Source organism: Dama dama, chromosome 13 (assembly GCF_033118175.1).
Source record: "Dama dama isolate Ldn47 chromosome 13, ASM3311817v1, whole genome shotgun sequence".
NCBI classification, from domain to species: Eukaryota; Metazoa; Chordata; class Mammalia; order Artiodactyla; family Cervidae; genus Dama; species Dama dama.
The window spans coordinates 74,320,489-74,335,200 of record NC_083693.1 but is presented as its reverse complement, the minus strand read 5'-3'; the positions used below and the strand labels follow the sequence as shown (position 1 = coordinate 74,335,200).

Below are 14,712 nucleotides of genomic sequence, written 5' to 3'. Positions count from 1 at the left end.
GGGGCCAGAGTGGGGCCTGGAAACGGGGCCAGGGCTTGCAGCTCTGCTCGCGACTCTTTTCCCCAGGGTAACGGCCGTCTTCACTTTGCAGGGGGATCTGAACCTGGAGTGGCTGTGCCGCTAAGGAGTATGTCTGACCCTGACCAGGACTTTGACAAAGAGGTGAGGTTCGCCTGGTGAAGACGGACACCCCAGGCCTGAGGCTCCGTCTGCCCTGGAGCGGCCACCTCGGTCCTCCACAGCCCTCAGAACCGCTCTCTCTGGGCTGCTCGGGCTGTGCCCAGAGCGGGAGGACGCGGTCTCCACGGCTGTGAGTCTGTTGGAGAAAGACGAGGGTTCTCCCCTCCGCGTTGTGGCCTTGGGAGACCGAGGCCTCCTTCAGGCCTGGCCCCCTGGCCTCGCTGAGGACGGTGCGGCCAAGGGCTCCTCCTGGGCACTGCCTGGGTGGGCGGCCGGATGTGTGGAGCATGCAGGGAGGCTGCTCCCATTGAGACATTTCTGCGTAGCCTCGCACACATGGCTGGAACCCCAGGAGGTGCACAGGTGGCCTCGTGTGTCCTGCCCTCTCTCCTCCGCCTCCAACAGCCCCGTGGATCCGTGTTGGGGGTTACCACGGGTGTTCTCGGGGGTCCCACTCCAGATGGCAGTGTCCTCAGTCCCCCCCGTGTGGTGGGGGGAGGAGAGCAGGAGGCAGCGTGCTGAGGGCTGGCCCCGGCAGCACTCCTGTGACGGGAGGCCGGGGGCGTAGGGCTGCCGCGGTGACGGCAGAGACAGGGCTGCACCGCAGAGTCCCTCGCCTTCCTGGCATGCCCAGAACTTGAGGCGTGTGGGGCAGCCCTTTCCAAGTCCTTCTGCACCCTTCACCCGGCTGCTCTTGAGGGACTGTCTCCTACTTGTTCACAGAAACTCTTCATAGATTGTGGGTGTTACCTGTTGCAAGTACTTTTCCCAGTATCACTGACATTTTAATTTTGTCTTTAATTGTAAGGGTGTTGTCATATAGAACTATAACACATAGAAATTTTTAGTTCTTGTACAGTCTATCTTTTTCAATTAAGACAAATTCTCTTTTACTCTGAGAACCTGGCAGGCTTTTCCTTTCTGTCTGTCACCGTGTTCTGAGGGGTGTGAGAGTGTGTCTTGGCGTGTGTGGGTGAGGATCTGAGCCGCTTTCTCTCTAAAGCACATGGCACCGCTTCCTTCCCTCCATCCTGTACGGTTACCCTTTAGTATTTGTGAACTTCTTTTGTTTACGTGCTTCTATTCCTGGAGCCTCTGCTGCACCACCTGTAACCTGAGGGAGCACAACGCATCTGTTCGTTCCCCGTTTTCAGGACAGTTTCTTAGCTTCTCCTTCAGACTGACTGACTTGTGGCTGCGCTGGGTCTCGGTTTCTGCCCGGGCTGTCTCTAGTTAGCGAGTGGGGGCTGCTCTCTCGTCGTGGTGCCCAGTCCTCATCGCGGTGGCTTCTCCTGCTGTGGAGCATGGGCTTAGTTGGCCCACGGCATGTGAGATCTTAGTTTCCTGACCAGGCATCGAACTCATGTCCCCTGAATTGGCAGGCGAGTTCTTAACCTCCAGACCACCAGGGATGTCCCAGCAGTACATTGTGAAGCAGTGAGTTTGGGAAGTGTGATGCCTCCAGCTTTTTCTTAGGCAGTTTTCTTTTGACTCTTCTGGGTCGTCTGCAGTTCTGTGTGAATTTGAGGGTTGGCTTTTCCAGTTCCATGCCTCCCCCAAAAAGTCCATTAGAATGTTGGTAAGGATTGCATTGAATCTGTAGGTTGATCACAGTTGATGCCATCTTAACAGTAGTCTTCCAGTCCGTGAACATGGGATGCCTTTCAATTTCTTCAGGTGGTCTTTTTAAGTTTTTGTCAGCAGTGTTTATAGTCTTAGTATACAGATCTTTCGTCTCTGGTTAAATTTGTTCTTAGATATATTTTATCCTTTTGGATGCTATTGTAAATGGAATTGTTTTCTTAGTTTCTTTTTCAGATTGCTCATTGCTGGTATTTAGAAGCAGAGCTGATTTTTGTGATGACCTTGCATTCTGCAGCTTACTGAATTCGTTAAGCGCTTTAGTGTTTTTATCCCTACAGAGGTGGGTCAGCGGTGAGCAGAGATGCTTTTACTTCTTCCTTTCCCTGGTGGATGCCGTCTTTACTTGCCCAGTGGCTGGACCTTGTAGCACGGTATTGAGCAGCAGTGACGGCAGCAACCTGGCCTTGTTCCTGCTCTGAGTGAGGAGCTTTGCCTTTCACCACTGGGCGTGAAGTCAGCGGGCTGCTCACTGACACCTTTGTCGTATGGAGAAAGTTCCTCTCTTATTCCCTGTGCTTTTACCACGAAAGAGCCACACGTCTGTGACCTTGGCCCACTTGGTCGCCACACTGCCTGGTTTCTTCATGGCAGTTACTCCTTTTGGTAATAGTTACACGAGTCACGGGGGTGGTGGGCCTTGGTTTGTGATCTCTCCTGCAGGGACCACGTGACAAGCCTTAGAGGGCGTGTCGCCGTAACTCGGAAGGAGACGGCAGGGGCTGCCCCGGCCCAGACAGCTCCCCTCCACAGTGGTTCTCACGCTCTCCCCATTCTGTCTTCACAGCCCGATTCAGATTCCACCAAACACTCGACTCCATCCAACAGCTCCAACCCCAGCGGCCCGCCGAGCCCCAACTCCCCCCACAGGAGCCAGCTGCCCCTCGAAGGCCTGGAGCAGCCGTCCTGCGATGCCTGAGGCCGCCAGCTCCCGCCACAGGGCCGGGGCCCAGGTGGTCTGCAGTGCCAGTGCCAAGACTGACCTGAGCCTCCAGTGTTGTCCAAGGAAATGTGGACTTGACGTGTAGATACGGAGATGAAGAAAATGCTTTATTATGATAACAATCAGTTCCGTGCCGCACTGTCTGGCGGTAGACCAGATCACCCTCTGCATAGCTGTGAGGCGATACAGCTTGTTTGCACATGAAGGACGCCCCGGCCCCTCCCGCCCACCCAGGGCAGGCCGCGGCCCCGCGGATGCAGGCAGCTCAGGACGGCCTCAGGGCCGCGTCTGGCCCCTGCTCCCTGAAACCGTTTCCTAGGCGCTTAGGAGCATCGTAGGAAGTTGTATATCATTCCCAGTGTCACTAGAGTCTTGAAGACAGGAAACGTGGAGGTTAGTCCGTGGCCTTTTCGTTCCTTTAGCCCATACACAGAGGCGGAAGTCCTCCTGCCGACCTCGTAGCCGTGGACAGAGGCGCGCTCGCGTCTGTCCGCTCCGTCACCACCACATGTGTCCCGTCTCTACTACTGTGAAGTCAGCCGCGCTCTGTGTCCTGCTCGCCTCCACAGCTCAGCCCCCCGCCCCGAAGCCCGTGGGTGGCGGGTGCTGGGCCCCATGCCCACAGGCCGAGAGGCCGTGCCGGGGGCACCCCGCCCCGCATGGAGCCCGCAATTCGTGCCCGCTACTGGATGCTGTAGACGCCGCCACACTCCACCCCCAGCACCCCGCGCGCTTCTGCCTCCCCTCCCGGCGCAGCCTGTCTCTGAAAGCTCTCCGGGAGCCGCCGGCAGGCTTCCCTCTGCCCCCTGCCAGCCGACGTCCTCGCCACGCTGTGGAAGACGTGTGTTTCCCGTGAGTCAGCGCTGAGTGACGTGGGCACCACGGCCTGCCTGTGCGTGCCACGCGCCCAGCACCTGCCTGCCCGCCCCCTGGGCCTTCCGCGGGGGCTGGCACCTGCTGGGGGTTCTGGTTTTTACTTTTTTAATGTAAGTCTGAGTCTTTGTAATTATTGAATCGTGAGAACATTTTTGAACAATTTACCTGTCAATAAAGCAGAAGACGGCAGTTTTAAAGTTCTCGGTGGTTTGTCTGAATGCACTTGCAGTCAGCTGCTGCCTGGGGCCGCCAGCACCGGAAGGCACGCCTGTGCTGGAAGAACCAGCTTGCCTTGCAGTGGTGGGGGCGGAGTCCACACGGCAGGACCTGGAGGCCAGGACCTCTCGCCTGCCCAGGTCCCGGGGGGCCTCCAGGGACGCCCTGCATTGGGGTGGGCTTCTGGCTGGAGGGAGGGGCTGTCTGGCCAGTGGCCCTGCTAGGCTTCAGAGAGAGAAAACAGGACTGGCCGACCATCCCCAGGAGGGGGCGCTCACGGGGAGGTTGGGTGGGTACATGGCACTCAGGGGCTCTGGGGACCCAGGAGCCTATGGCGGGCTGGGTACACAGTTTGACCCACAGTAAGCTCTTGGTGACATGCGGGCAGGGGGCACTGAGGATGGGCAGGATGCAGAGAGCTGGCACGCAGTTCCTGGGGAGCGTCCCGGGCTCCCTGCAGCTCCACCAGTCAGCGCGGCCAGTGGGCCCGCCACTGCCCCAGGGGGAGCAGGAGCCCTGCGAACCGCCTCTCCCTATCCATACACAAGGCACAGGCAGACGCCCCCGAGGCAACGTCCAGCGCCTAGAAAATGCAAGTGCAGGCCCACAGTGAGCAGGTGGTGGGCAGTGGGGTATTGCCCCCCACCCTGCCCCACCCACCCGGACGTCTGCCCCACAGGAGCACCTGTTTCCGGCCTGAAACACAGGTGCGCAAGTGTGAGCCGTTTTTAAATGAAATACTAGCTATTGTAATAGCACCAAGAGTAACCACCGCCCACGATGTGGGCGAGCTTCACAAGGTGCTGGCCGCGGAGCACAGATCAATGGGAGCGTAAGAGTGAATTCACCGTCAGAAGGTCACGGGCAGTCACCCTGGGGGCGGGTGTTCCCAATGCTGGGCACGAAGGTGTCTCCCCGACAGTTCAAGCTGGTCACGCTGTCCGTACACTCTCATACACACATCACCATCCCAATGCCGGCCCGTCATTACCTACCAAGTCAGGGTCCTACCCAGAGCGGCTCAGCCCTCACCCACCGCGGACCTCAGCCGCCCGCAGGAGGGGGGCGCGGGCCAGTCCTGGCCTCAAGGCCTCCAACACCAAAGAGCCCCCTCCCGGCAGGACACACGCTGGCGTGCTGCCACTCGCGAACACGGCGAGCGGGCAGCTCTAACCCCTGCCTGCAGAGGGGACAGACCCAGTGTGCCGCTGGGCCAGCCCGCTGGGCACCCTAGCCCCGCGGAAATCCAGGCCCAACTGTCTGGCCCCGGCGCAGCCCACGCAACCCGGGCCTGAGCAGCTGGCAGCAGGCTCCGCCACCGTCTTCGGCGCAGCTCCCGACCCCTCCTCCCCCAGTAAGGGCTTCTTTCTGGGCTCCTCCGGAACACGGTAAGCCGTCCTGGCTCTGGGAGGGCCTTCTCAGGCCGGAAGCCTCGGGCCGCCCCAGCCTACAGGCAGCACCCAGGACTGCCCTGGGTGGCTAGGCGCCAGCGGGCACGGGCTCTGAGGACCACCCTTCACCATCCGACCTGGCCCTCACAGCTCCGACCAGGCAGGGGCAGACGGGCGTACGATATGCGCGAGGTGTCCGCGCTGACATCAGGTGCAAGAATTCGCTTTATTGGGCTAGGCCAGCAGAAGGTGGGGGATCCCGCGGGGCCCGCGATGCCCCCTGGATGGGGCTGGGGTCGGGGTGCGACGGGCCGGTCACGCGGCCGCTCAGGCCTCGGCCTCCGCTTCGCCAAACAGCGGATTAAGGAAGTAGCTGCGGCTGGAGCTCCTTTGGTCCGACTTCGGGGTCGGGAGCTGCGGAAGCGCAGAGTCAGGGTGCCCGATCGCGAAGAGGTCCCGCACCCCCGACCCCGGGCGCCCCTCACCGCCTCCGCGGAGTCCGCCGCGTAGAACACCGGATTGTGGAAGCCCAGCGGCGCCCCGGCCCGCGCGGTGGCCGCCTCGTCGCGCCTCCTCCACCTGGAGCAGGGACGCGTGTGAGCCCGACACACCCGATCCCGGAACCCCCGCCCCGCGTACCGGAGCCCCGAGCCCCGCGAACCTGAGCCTCCCCTCGCGGCGCAGCAGCAGCGTCCCCGCCAGCAGCGCCAGCAGCACCAGCAGCCCGGCGGCCGCCAAGCCGCCCGCCAGCCCCGCGCGCGCCGGCGCGTTCAGCCCCGCCGCCGAGCCGCCCCACACAGGCGCGCCCGACTCTCGAGCAGTCGCCGAGAGGATTCCGAGGGCCTCGCCTGCAACGGAGGGCGCCGGCTCAGAATCCCGGGGCGGAACGAGACCGGGGCGGGAACTGGGAAAGGGGCGCCGCGGTTACCGTGCTGCGCGATGTCCGCCAGGAGGGCCCGGGCCAGGCGCCCCGCGCCGCCGGTCTCGGGCCCGGCCTCCACCAGCACCACCTGGATCTCCGTGTCCGCCTTCGCACCTGAGGCTTTGCGGAGCCCGGGCGGACGCGGGACCTTGGACACGGCCACTTGCAGCCCTTGGTACTGGGGCTAGAGAGGGGAACAGAGTTGGCCCGGGGACTCCGTCCCTCGGACCTGAGGGGACGAAGCGGGCAGGGACAAGCGCTTTGCAGGCGGAGAGCGAACACATCATGTAGGAGGTGGAGGGGGTGCTCCCAGACCCCGGCGGCGGAAGGGTGGGGGCCCGGCTGGGGGCGCGGCCGCAGTACCAGAGCCAGGAAGGCGTGCAGCAGCCGCGCCCGGTACCGCTGCAGGTCAAAGGCAGGGCCGTGGGTCAGCGAAACGACAGCTCCTGCAGCAGGAAGGGAAGAAGGAGTCAGCCCCGCAGGTCCGAGCCCTGCAGGGAAACTAAGGCTGGGGCGAGGCCGGGTGGCCGCGCCACCCCAGCTCTGAGGGGCGCGGCGGGGCGCTCACCGCAGAGGTCGCAGCATTGCCCTTCGGGCCGGAGGGGCTCCAGGCAGGCGGCCTGGGGGCAGCCGCCACCCAGGGGTTGAAGCAGCGCGGCGCAGATCCACGGCTGCGCCTGGAAACGGGGAGCTAGGGTGAGGGCGAGGGGCAGACCGGGAGAGAGCGCCGCGCGCCCGGGGAGAGAGCGGGGCGAGACGGCGGGGCGCGGCGGCACAGCCCCGACCTCCCGCCACTCCAGCCGCCCCGCGGCGGGCCGCCCTCACCTCGGCGTTGCCGCAGACGCAGCCCGACGGGTCCGTGCAGGCCTCGGGGTCCACGCTCAGAGCGCCCGGCCCGTGGAAGCGCAGCCGGCCCGCGCGGGACGCCAGAAAAGCCGCCAGGTCTTCCTCGCGCGCGAACGTCTGCAGGTGGCCGGGCGAGCCCGGGAACCGGCCGGAGCACGAGACCGCGTCTGAGCGCCCGGAACCGACCAGGCTAGCAGGGTAGGAGGCGCTCCGGGGAGACCCGCGCCCGCCCCCCGCGCGCGCGCCCCACCTGGCCCAGCGCCTGGACGCTGCGGACGCGCACGGTGCCGGCGCCCGGGCCCAGGCCCACCCGGAAGGAGGCGTCGGGCGGAAAGACGACGTCGTCGTGGAGGCAGGGCACGCGCTCGGCGTCCACGGAGAAGAGGCCGCGCGCCGCGTCCCCGGGGCGCCACAGGAGCGGGTCGAGCCACAGGAAGCGGTCGGGGTCGAGGAAGCGCGCGCGGGCGCCTGGGCGAGCGCGCGACCCTGAGCTCGGCCGGGAACGCGCCCTCCCGGCCGGCCCCGCCCGCGGCCGCGCCCCCCTGACTCCGCGTCCCCTGGCGCGACCCCCTCACCTGTGCCACAGTCCGGGCGCGAGCCGGCGTCCGTTGCGCCGAATCCAGCTCCCGAGGCCAGGACGAATTCCCCGTCCAGCGGCAAGAGCTGCGGGAAGCACGGGCTGAGGCGGCGGCTGGGCACTGGAGGGTCCGGCTGTGCGCCCACCCCCGAGCCCCGTCCCCGTGGGCGGGAGAGTCTCGGCCGCCGACTGGGCCGCTGAGGTCGGGGCCGGGGGCACCTCGCCCCGGCTGAGGGTCCGCTGGGCCGAGGGAGGGGGTAGTTTGCGGCAGCGTGGCTCTCGTCAGGGCCGCCGTCCCCCACGAGAAACTACAATTCAAGGGCCCGTCGGCTCCACGAAGCCAAGCCGCCGGGGCCCCTGGAGCAGCCCTGACCGTGAGGGAGGGCAGCGGGGCGGCTGGGGAAGCGGGAACCGGGGCGGTGGGGCCGTGGAGCCGCGCGCCTCCCTCCAGCGCGGGCAGCTCCTTCTCCACAGACGCCCAGGGCTCCGGTGTCAGAGGCCGCGTGAAGGCGCGGAGGGGGGCACCGCCCGCCCAGCCCGGGGACCCCACCCCACCGTGGGGTCGGGGCGGAAGGTGAGGGCGGGACCGGGGGGCTGCTCAGTGTGGGGGTCCCCGACGCTTAACACCTCGGGGGAGAGGCCCCAGCTTGCTCCACAGGGTCTGCTCTTCAGTCCCCCAGGCACTGGGCCTGCTCGGCAGGCTGACGCCGGGCAGAGTGGAGGTCACGGGCCAGCCTCGTCCGCGGCTGGGGGTGAGTCCCGTGCCAGCCAGGCAGAGCCCCCCGCAGGCACCAGGGCCCAATCCTGGGGACCGAGGGGCGCAGGCGCCGCGGGAGGGGCGGTGGGTGTCCGCAGTGTGACGCTCCAACAAGAACTTGGTTTTCAACGGAACCAAAGGGGGGAGTGTAAATAATACACGATGAATGCCATAGTTGAAAGACAGCGGGAAAGGGCCGAGAGAGAGAAACCAGGAGCGGGCGGCGGGAGCTCGACAGGCGCACCAGCATTCAGATACGAGGGCAGGGCGCGTCCGAAGAGACAGTGAAGAGGAATTCTCCGCATCTGACCAAAGCTGGGAAACCTCGGGTTGAAAGGTCTCACTGGGGACTTCCCTGGCAGTCCAGTGGTTAAGCCTGCTTCCAATATAGGGGCTGGGGTCCAGTCCCTGGTCAAGGAACTAACACACACAGCACTGCCAATTATGTATGTGAAAAAGAAAAAATATTTTAAAAAGGAAAGGTCTCATTGAATGCCAAATAAGGAAAATCACAGAATGCTATGTTTGTGACCATCAAAGACAAAGAGAACACCGTAAGAGCGGCAGAGGGAAAGAAATCACCCAGGAAGGAAAAACATTTAAGGATTGGGTTTCTCAGCAACAACGCATGCAGACAGCAGAACAGGCTGCCTGAAGACATCTGCCCTGGACATGGCTCTGCCCCCCAGAATAGTGTGTCAGATATTAAAGGATAATAAAATGATAAAGACTTCAGAAGATTGCCACACAGAGACCTACCCTGAAAACATGCTTGGAGGAAGTAAGGAAAGAATCTAGATGCTAAGAAGAGAAATGGGAACGAGGGTGATGAAATACTTTTGTGAAATACTTTAATGATGAAATAACAAAAATACTTATTGCTGTCTCTTAATAAATGTTTAAATCAAGGACTAAAATGTGATGGGGAGGGAGAGACCGCAAGGTCATGGACATACAGTAAAGACCTCACTTGTTCAAGGGAAAATACAGATACTGAAAAGGTTAACAAATCAGTAAGACTGCCAAAAACCTAGATGAAATATACCAATTTCTAGGAAAGTTTAAAATATCAAAATTGATGCAAGAGGCAATAGGGAATTTGAACTGACAAGTAAGCATTAAAAAATTTTAAATGTCAGTCAAAGACCTCCTATTCCCCAAATTCCCAGTCCAACCAAGGATTTTATAGGTGAGCTCTGCTAAACCTCCAAGGAAAACTTAATTTCTTCTTCCCGAAGTTGTTCTGGAAAACAGAAAAAGAGTGAAAAATCACCAGTCCATTTTATGAGGCCACTGTAATCTTCATTCCAAAACCAAATGATGGCACTTCCCTGGTGGTACAGTGGATAAGAATCCACCTGCCAATGCAGGGAACACAGGTTCGATTCCTGGTTGGGGGAGATTCCACATGCCACGGAGCAACTAAGCCCATGCACCACAGCCTGTGCTCCACACCCTGAAGCCTGTGCTCCACAAGAGAAGCCACTGCAACAAGAAGCCCATGCGCCACAAAGAGGAGGAGCCCCCCTTGCAGCGAGAGAAAGTCCACTCGGCAACAAAGACCCACGGCAACCAACAATAAATAAACCCAAACCAAATGAACGACAAAGTGAAAAAAAATTATAGGCTCAGCTGACTTACAACAAAAATGTGAGGATTCTGAATAAAATATTAGCTGATTGGATCCAATAACGTATCCCGTCCCAAGAACGCAGGAAGGAGGAAGGATGAGAAAAGCCCCCATCCCACGTCCTCCGCAGCGTGTATGACGGTGTCCCAGCAGAGGGCGGTGGGGAGTCTTGTGCCACCAAAACCAGCGTGACAGGGAAGGCAAGTGTCGAAGAGGCGCGCTTAGACCTGCACCTGAAGGAAGGTGCCAGGAAGGCGTCCGTCTCACAAGGACGGTTCTGCCTCAGAAAACCCCCTTAATAGGCTACAGGAGGGGGGGCTACATCTCAGTCAATGTAAGAAAAAATAAACAACTGGGAAGTTCAACAACCCATTTGATTTTTCAAAAAGCTGCCCGCCAAGTAGCAATAGATTAGAATTTCCACAATTAAAGTTATCTACAAAACCCTACAGCAAACATTACACACAGTGGAGAACCTTGACATGTCTTCTCTTTTATGCTGGAACAAGACAAGAATGCCTGTTTTTGTCACTTTTGTTTAACATAGGGGTAGATGTCCTGGACAATGATATAAGGAAAGAAAAAGAAATAAAAGGAGTTGGGACTGACTGGAAAGGAAGAGGAACGATGGTCATTATTTACAGATAACCACCTAGACAATATCATTCTTAAAAATAGAGCACCATTCACAATAGGAACCAAACTATATAAAGGATTTATAAATTAGTCACTACTACACAAAACCTCAACAAAGGTCCGCTTGGTCAAGGCTATGGTTTTTCCGGTGGTCATGTATGGATGTGAGAGTTGGACTGTGAAGAAAGCTAAGTGCTGAAAAATTGATGCTTTTGAACTATGGTGTTGGAGAAGACTCTTGAGAGTCCGTTGGACTGCAAGGAGATCCAACCCGTCCATCCTAAAGGAGATCAGTCCTGGGTGTTCATTGGAAGGACTGATGCTGAAGCTGAAACTCCAGTACTTTGGCCACCTCATGCGAAGAGCTGACTCATTGGAAAAGACCCTGATGCTGGGAGGGATTGGGGGCAGGAGGAGAAGGGGACGACAGAGGATGAGATGGCTGGATGGCATCACCGACTTGATGGGCATGAGTGTGAGTAAACTCTGGGAGTTGGTGATGGACAGGGAGGCCTGGCGTGCTGCAATTCATGGGGTCGCAAAGAGTCGGACACGACTGAGCGACTGAACTGAACTGAACACAAAACCTCTATGTGCACCATTTTAAGACTCTAGTAAAGAGTTCTATGGCCAATGACCTGAAATATTTGAAGAGAAAATCCATGCTCTCAAGTGGATGACTTGCATATATAAAGTTGTCATTCATTCCCAATCAAATTCCAGGGTTTGGGTGGTGGTGGTGTTACCTGATAAACCTACTCTATGATTTCTCTGCAACAGTCAGATCCACAAAGAACTAGTCAACCTTGAACCAGAGGGTGAAGAAGGCTCAGGGTGGGTGGTTTCCACCTGGGTCCTCTGAGGGTTGACCTCTCAGAGTGGAGGAGAGGCAGGGGAAATTGACCCGGTGGGTTTTAAGACAACTCACAGAGCCTCAGAGTGGGGGCACTGTGGTGCTGGCAGGAGAACAGGCAGAAAGATCAAAGGAACTGCAGGCAAAGCTCGAAGAAAATCCCCACCACACCTTGGGCAGCTGGCGAACAGTGACCCCAGTGCCGCAGAGCAAGGGGCAAGGCTGGTGGCTGGAGGAGGACATCAGAAACCAGGCTTGATCCAAGGAGGAGAATACGGCTGGTTCCCTAGTTAGTGTCCGACTCAGACATGTGCCCCTGATGGGAAAACCATGAGCGGACAGACATAATCTATGGTTGATTATGGTTGTGACTGAGAAGCAGGGAAGAGGTGCTTAAACAAAACACAGAAAACACAGGTATAAAGCAACTGATCTTGCATCTGATAGATTAATAACGGGGGTTTCTTATCAGCAAAGGGAAACACAGGCAAAAGTCCATAGTGAGAAGACATTTGCAGTAACTCGACAATTAATGGGTAGAAAATAATAGATTCCTGGGCAATCTGCCCAGAAATGGGAGGGGAGGTGTTCAGGAAGAGAAAAATCCCAGGGAGAGAAGTTCCAAACCAAAGTGAAAAGTGAAAGTGCTACTGACTAAGTTGTGTCTGACTGTTTGAGACCCCATGGACTGTAGCCCGTCAGGCTCTTCTGTCCATGGGATTCTCCAGGCAAGAATACTGGAGTGGGTTGCCATTTCCGCCTCCAGTGGATCTTCTTGACCCAGGGATTGAACCCTGGTCTCTTGGATTGCAGGCAGATTCTTTACCGTCTGAGCCACCAGGGAAGAAATGCAAATTAAATACCTGAGCTGCTGTGTCTCCTAACAGGCGACATCTCAGCAGCTGGACTGGGGCCCCGCGGTGGGGCTGGAGGAGGGCCCTCAGACCACACTGGGTGCTTTCGGCCCCGTCTCTGTGCCCCTGGGCTGTTTCCAGCCAGGACCTCCGGGGGCTGCCCTCTCGCGGCAGAGCATCGGCAGGGGAAGTGAGGGGGGCGCCCCACGGGGCCGTGCAAGGGGTACAGACGTGCGGGGACAAAGAGGAGGGCTGGCTGGGCCAGGGGAAGGAAAGGGCAGAAAGAGGGAGTGAAGAATGAATGAATGCATGACTGTTGTCTCTTTTGAGATCCCCAAGCACTCTCCAAGGAGATCATCAAGGCAACTAAGATGGCCAGAAGGGACCTCCAGGTCCCAGCACCCCCATCTCCAACTGGCTCCTCTATACACGGGTTCCCGCCAGTTCCAGGCACCGCCCCCCACCGCCTTCTCCAGGCCCCTGTCTGGTTGCCACGGTCACCAGGGCTGTGGGGGCTCCTGGGTGCAGCTATTGGGCCCCCCTCGCTGGCTCCGCCACGTCCTCCTCCCCCTCACTGCCCCCTCCACACCTTAGTCTTTGGGTTGGACACGTGGGAAGGGCGTCTGGACCTGGGATCTATAGGAACTGGCACATCCTGCCCGAGGCCCCCTTCCCAGGCTGCAGGTGAGGGCTGGGGTCTCTAACTCTCCTGCCCTGTCCCCAGTGGGGCCAGACTCCCAGAATTGATGCCGCTTTCGAAAACCATCAATTAACCGAGGTGGTGCCTCCAGGTGGAAATAAGGCGCACCCAGACCCTGCATCTGGGCAGCAAAGTGAGTGGTGCCCAGGCCTCCTAGGCCACCGGCGGCCCCCACTCACCCACAAGGTCCAGTGGCCTCCGGGTGAGGACCCCACCCTGGAACTCACACTGTGAATCAGTTTGAGAAAAAGGTCCCCTGAGCTCCGATGCACAGGCCAGGGAAAAGCTTTGGTGGGGCAGGGAGGGAGGCTTCCCTGGGGCAAACCTTAGCGAGGACAGACTCCTGGGCGACAGGGCCCAGAGGCCGGGGCAGAAGGGACAGGGGGTACCCGCCACACCTTCTGAGGCTGGGCACAGCCTGGGCTGCGACTGTGCGACCAGTGTCCCCTCCCATGTGGTTCCCCACCCTTCCAGAAACCCCTCCACAGGCTAAGGGCAGGCGGATTGTAGGGTCCACCCCCCAAGGTGGATGCCAGTCAGGAAGCAAGAAAGAGGCATCAAGCTGACCAGGGCAGGACCCGCGGGCCCCCTTCTGATCTGTGTCCCTGCTCACCATGTCTGAGATGCTGTGACCTTCTCGCACCAGGACCGACACCGTCTGCAGGCAGAAGGGACGTCAGCGAGTGCCCCCCTCACTGGGCTCCTGGGGCCTGGACCACGCGGGGACCCCCCCACGGCCCCAGGAGTGGGGTCAGGCACCTTGTCCGCGGGGAACTCAACAGCAGCGCCTGCGCATGGGGTCCGGTTCTGGCTCCAGTTGGTGGCATCGTCAAAGTTGGTGTTGGGGACCCAGACTTTGTCAGCGGCCCGAGTCAGGGCTGGGGAGGGGACGGCTGAGCGCTGGGGTTCCCGCCCGGAACCCCCCGTGCCCAGGAAGGACGACCTTATCCAGAGAGACCTGGAGCTGGAGGGTCCAGGCGTGGGACCGGACCCTGCGGGAGCCTGGCCCCGAGCTCCCCAGCTTCTACTGACTCTGCAGAGCCTGTTCAAACGCGCCTTCCTCAGGGACTCCGCCCCCCCGCAGATCGCCTCCCCGCCCGCCCCCAGTTCACCCTGCCAGGATGGTGGCGACCACGGGACAGAGGCCATCGGGGCAGGGAGGCCTCGGCCCAGTGGAAGGAACTGGGGGTCGGGGCGGGGGGCGGGCGGCAGGCCGGCTGTGCCGGGGAGCTGCGTCTGGAGGGGTCTCCAGGGGTTCAGAGAGGGGCCCGGGGCCCGGGCTGCAGTTCTTACAGCTCCGGGGCGTAGGGGACCGCTCCGCGGACACGCCCCCGCCTAGGGTCAGAGGCGCCCCGGGGCTGGGGGTTGGGGGGCGGGCGCGGCGGCGGCAGCTTCCGGCGGGGCGCGGGCGCGGCCGGCCGTCGCTCTGGCCCGGGGGCTCCGAGGAGCCCCCCGCTCGGCCCCGCGGGCGCTGCGCGAGGAGGGGCCCGGTGGCCGGCCGGGTTTCGCAGCCCATCACGCTCCCGCCGCGCGCCCCTCGGGGACAGGGGTCTCCGGGTGCGTCGGGCCCCCGGCGCACCCCCCCACTCCCTTACCCAACAGCTGCAGCCACAGCAGCGCCCGGCCCGGCGCGCCCATCCCGCCGGACTTCGGCGTCTCGGACCCTGAGACTTTGCCCCGCGGGGCCCAC

General features: G+C 60.6%; 2 protein-coding genes across 4 annotated transcripts in view; one reads left to right on the top strand and one right to left on the bottom strand.

Annotated features, from left to right (window-relative positions):
• Positions 1-3,840, top strand: part of CDC42BPB (CDC42 binding protein kinase beta) — a 99,212-nt gene extending 95,372 nt beyond the window's left edge. Inside the window, exons 36-37 of the mRNA XM_061159482.1 lie at positions 92-162; positions 2,609-3,840. Of these exons, the coding sequence (XP_061015465.1) occupies positions 92-162; positions 2,609-2,740 (203 nt within the window). The 3' untranslated portion in view covers positions 2,741-3,840. The remainder of the gene's footprint in view (positions 1-91; positions 163-2,608) is intronic.
• Positions 3,735-14,712, bottom strand: AMN (amnion associated transmembrane protein). Of its 3 annotated transcripts, none has more exons than XM_061159487.1 (12): positions 14,618-14,712; positions 13,782-13,900; positions 13,636-13,680; positions 13,202-13,250; positions 7,591-7,678; positions 7,266-7,483; positions 6,995-7,132; positions 6,738-6,846; positions 6,533-6,615; positions 6,176-6,353; positions 5,733-5,826; positions 3,735-5,661 (listed from the first exon to the last, which is right to left on the bottom strand). In XM_061159487.1, exons 2-12 carry the CDS (start codon positions 13,847-13,849, stop codon positions 5,373-5,375), a joined length of 1,359 nt encoding a protein of 452 aa, XP_061015470.1. In that variant the 5' UTR covers positions 13,850-13,900; positions 14,618-14,712; the 3' UTR covers positions 3,735-5,372. The 3 variants fall into 3 exon arrangements, with proteins under 3 accessions (XP_061015470.1, XP_061015466.1, XP_061015469.1); XM_061159486.1 differs by lacking the exon at positions 13,202-13,250 and adding an exon at positions 5,909-6,095 and having other exon boundaries at positions 5,455-5,661; positions 14,618-14,706; XM_061159483.1 differs by lacking the exon at positions 13,202-13,250 and having other exon boundaries at positions 14,618-14,706.